This window comes from Psammomys obesus, unplaced genomic scaffold (genome assembly GCF_907164565.1).
Source record: "Psammomys obesus unplaced genomic scaffold, mPsaObe1.curated_primary_1811, whole genome shotgun sequence".
Classification (NCBI taxonomy): domain Eukaryota; kingdom Metazoa; phylum Chordata; class Mammalia; order Rodentia; family Muridae; genus Psammomys; species Psammomys obesus.
In genome coordinates, this window is record NW_026591554.1 from 456 (window position 1) to 3133 (window position 2678).

Genomic DNA, 2678 nt, shown 5'->3' on the forward strand with positions numbered 1-2678 from the left:
CTGAGCCATCTCCCCAACTCCACCAACCTCCCCCTGCTTTTTTTTTTATCCCTTAGTGCCAAGAAGAGTGTGGTGAGAACATGCGGTTGGCAAATGTTTAACGGCCTCCCTGAGGCCCCTTGGCCAGCCAGAGAAGCCTGGCACACTGCAGAGCCAGCAGCTGACAGCTGGGAGAGCCGCTGGTGCTGAACATCCTGCACAGTGGTGGTCCTTGAGCTGAGCCCTCAGGCTCAGAGCTTAGGCTCTCTGTAGGCCCCAAATCCTGGCCAGACCACCTCCCCCCTTCAGTTCTGCTCACAGAATCCTCTCAGACCCAAGGATCACACTTGGACGCACCGTTCATGCAGATGCTGTATTTATTAGCTGTTGGGTTTGGAAGTACCTGGCACAGACCATGTCACCATGCACCTTAGGTTGAGCATGTACCATTTACCGTCCCCCAACGAATACTGAAGGCCTTGAAGCCACCCACCACATAAAAGCCACAAAAGCCCCTGAATGTATGGTTGGGTTTGTCAGCATCCTCAAAGAACTCCTGAATATTAGGGTAGGTCCCTAATAAAACATTTCGTGGCCTGTCAGTTAAAAAGCCAAGTTGATTGAAATAGAGATTGAATCTGCCGAAGACGCTGATGATGTTTTCACCCTCAGTCAGTGTGGATTCCTGGTTATCTCTAGTCTCGTAGCCATATATTTGTCCCCAGTCATCTCCAAATTTCATCTGAATACTAGGAAAATAGAAAAGCTTTGAATAATCATCCACACACAAGACCAGCCTTCCTGGATCCCTGGCACCCTCCCCCCCACTCTCTTTTGGCTTCTTGAGACCTACTAGTCTCTGAGTGTGGCAAAGTTTGCACACTGTCTTCAATCTTTCTGGCTCTTCCCCACTCCATTCCTCATGTGTCTGGTGTCCTCTGAGCACAGCACAGAAACCCACCCCAGGCCTCAAGCCCCCATTCTTAAAGGACTGACTTTGGGTTTTCTGCTTCCAACATATCTTATGACTAATATCTAGTCAGAGATCCACTCTGACCCTCACCGCTAAGACTCTAACCTGACAGATTAGATTTTGCTCTCAAGTGTGGGGACTGAGGGGCCTTTGTGGTAGACTTGAGTAGGGAGAAGTATCTCCAGCCATCTTTGATCAACCCAGGAGGCAACAGCAGGATTCAGTAGGAACAGGCCTGTGTGCGGGAGAGGTGACAAGGGGACAGGGACAAGCCAAAGGTTTGGCTGGTGGCTCCGTGACTCTGAAAATCAAATGGCCTTAACAAGCCCCTGGAAGCCAGATGGGGATTCTGTGGGAAGCCACTCTAAGTGGACCATCTACGTGGGTTCCTGAAACCATGAAAAGAACTGGGAAACAGCGGTAGGGGCTGTGACCCTGAGCCTACTTACCCGGCAATCGCACGACCTTTAAAATATGCCCGAATTCCTGTAAAGTTTTTTCCTTCGGGTGCTGTAGTGCAGAAATGTGTGCCAACTCTTTTACCGTAGTAAGCTGTGTGGACAAAAACCCAGGAAAGAGAGAGCCCGTCAGCCATGTGGACAGCCTGTCTTCCCACCCTTGAAGCAGAGAAGGAGAGTCCCATGACAATATGGAGTCTGTGGCAAAGGCTGGGAAGAGTCCCCATGTCTCCTGGGTTGAGAACAATGAGGTGGCCACCAGGGAGAGGAGCAGACTCCAGACCTGACTTACTTCCTGCCGAAAAGGCGGGGGTCCCCAGGAGGGCAAGGACCAGCAAGGACAGCATGGCCTCCAGCGGAAACATCTGAAGCTCTGAGGGAAAGAGCAAAGGTTACTCAACTCCTAGACAGGGAGGCAGCTGGACTTCGCCGTGCCCACCCCTGGGAGATATCGTACCTTACCTGGCTGGGAGAATTCTCTCTGGGTGCCTTGTACTTGGACCTCCTTCCCTTCCCCTTATATGCTCCTGGAGTCTCTTGGGCCCCTGTCCAGGAGGAAGGAGCCACAGGCCACCAGAGGAACAGGACAGAGCTGGTGGGGGGCTCTCCCTGGGGGGAGTTCCGAAAGCCATCTGGGGAGGCTCCCGGACACTGTTTGCTTACTTGGCACTGCAGCCTACATCAATCAATAGGGCTGGTGACAGTGACAGACATTTATTTCCATTGTCCCCTCTGGGTTCTCTCTCATGGGCACCTGATCAGAACTTGAGTGTAGACGTGGGGGAGGTTTGCTGAGAGCCCAGCTCAGCTCCCTTTGCCTCCAGGAGGCGTCTCTGAAATCCTCTCACTCTGCCTCAGCTCTTGGCAGGTGTTTCCATACATCTGCCTGTACGTGTGCCCAGTGATGCAGGGACCTCAGCAAACACCAGGAGCTTCAGTGTTGACCTCTGTGGGCAACCGGCCTCTCAGCTGGATTCCTGGCCATGTGTGTGGGTGGGTGGGTGTCTGTGTGTCTGTGTGTCTGCGTCTATGTTTCTCAGCTAGATTCCTGGCCGTGTGTGGGTGTCTGTGTGTCTCTGTGTGTGTGTATGTCTGTGTGTCTGTGTCTATGTTTCTCAGCTGAATTCCTGGTCCCTTTGTGTGTGTGTGTGTGTGTGTGTGTGTGTGTGTGTGTGTGTGTGCCTGTGTGTGTGCCTCTCTGTGTGTGTCTATGTCTATGTCCCTCAGCTGGATTCCTGGCCCCTTTGTGTGTATGTGTGTGTGTGTGT

At 52.4% G+C, this 2678-nt stretch overlaps 1 protein-coding gene across 1 annotated transcript; it reads right to left on the reverse strand.

The window, feature by feature from the left end:
* Nucleotides 1-645: 645 nt before the first annotated feature.
* On the reverse strand, nucleotides 646-1775 carry LOC129679317 (zymogen granule protein 16 homolog B-like; the record flags this gene model as incomplete). Its single annotated transcript, XM_055610341.1, has 3 exons — nucleotides 1703-1775; nucleotides 1402-1504; nucleotides 646-728 (listed from the first exon to the last, which is right to left on the reverse strand). Coding segments are annotated over exons 1-3 (259 nt in total), but the record flags the coding sequence as incomplete, so codon positions are not given.
* Between the last annotated feature and the right edge of the window lie 903 nt (nucleotides 1776-2678).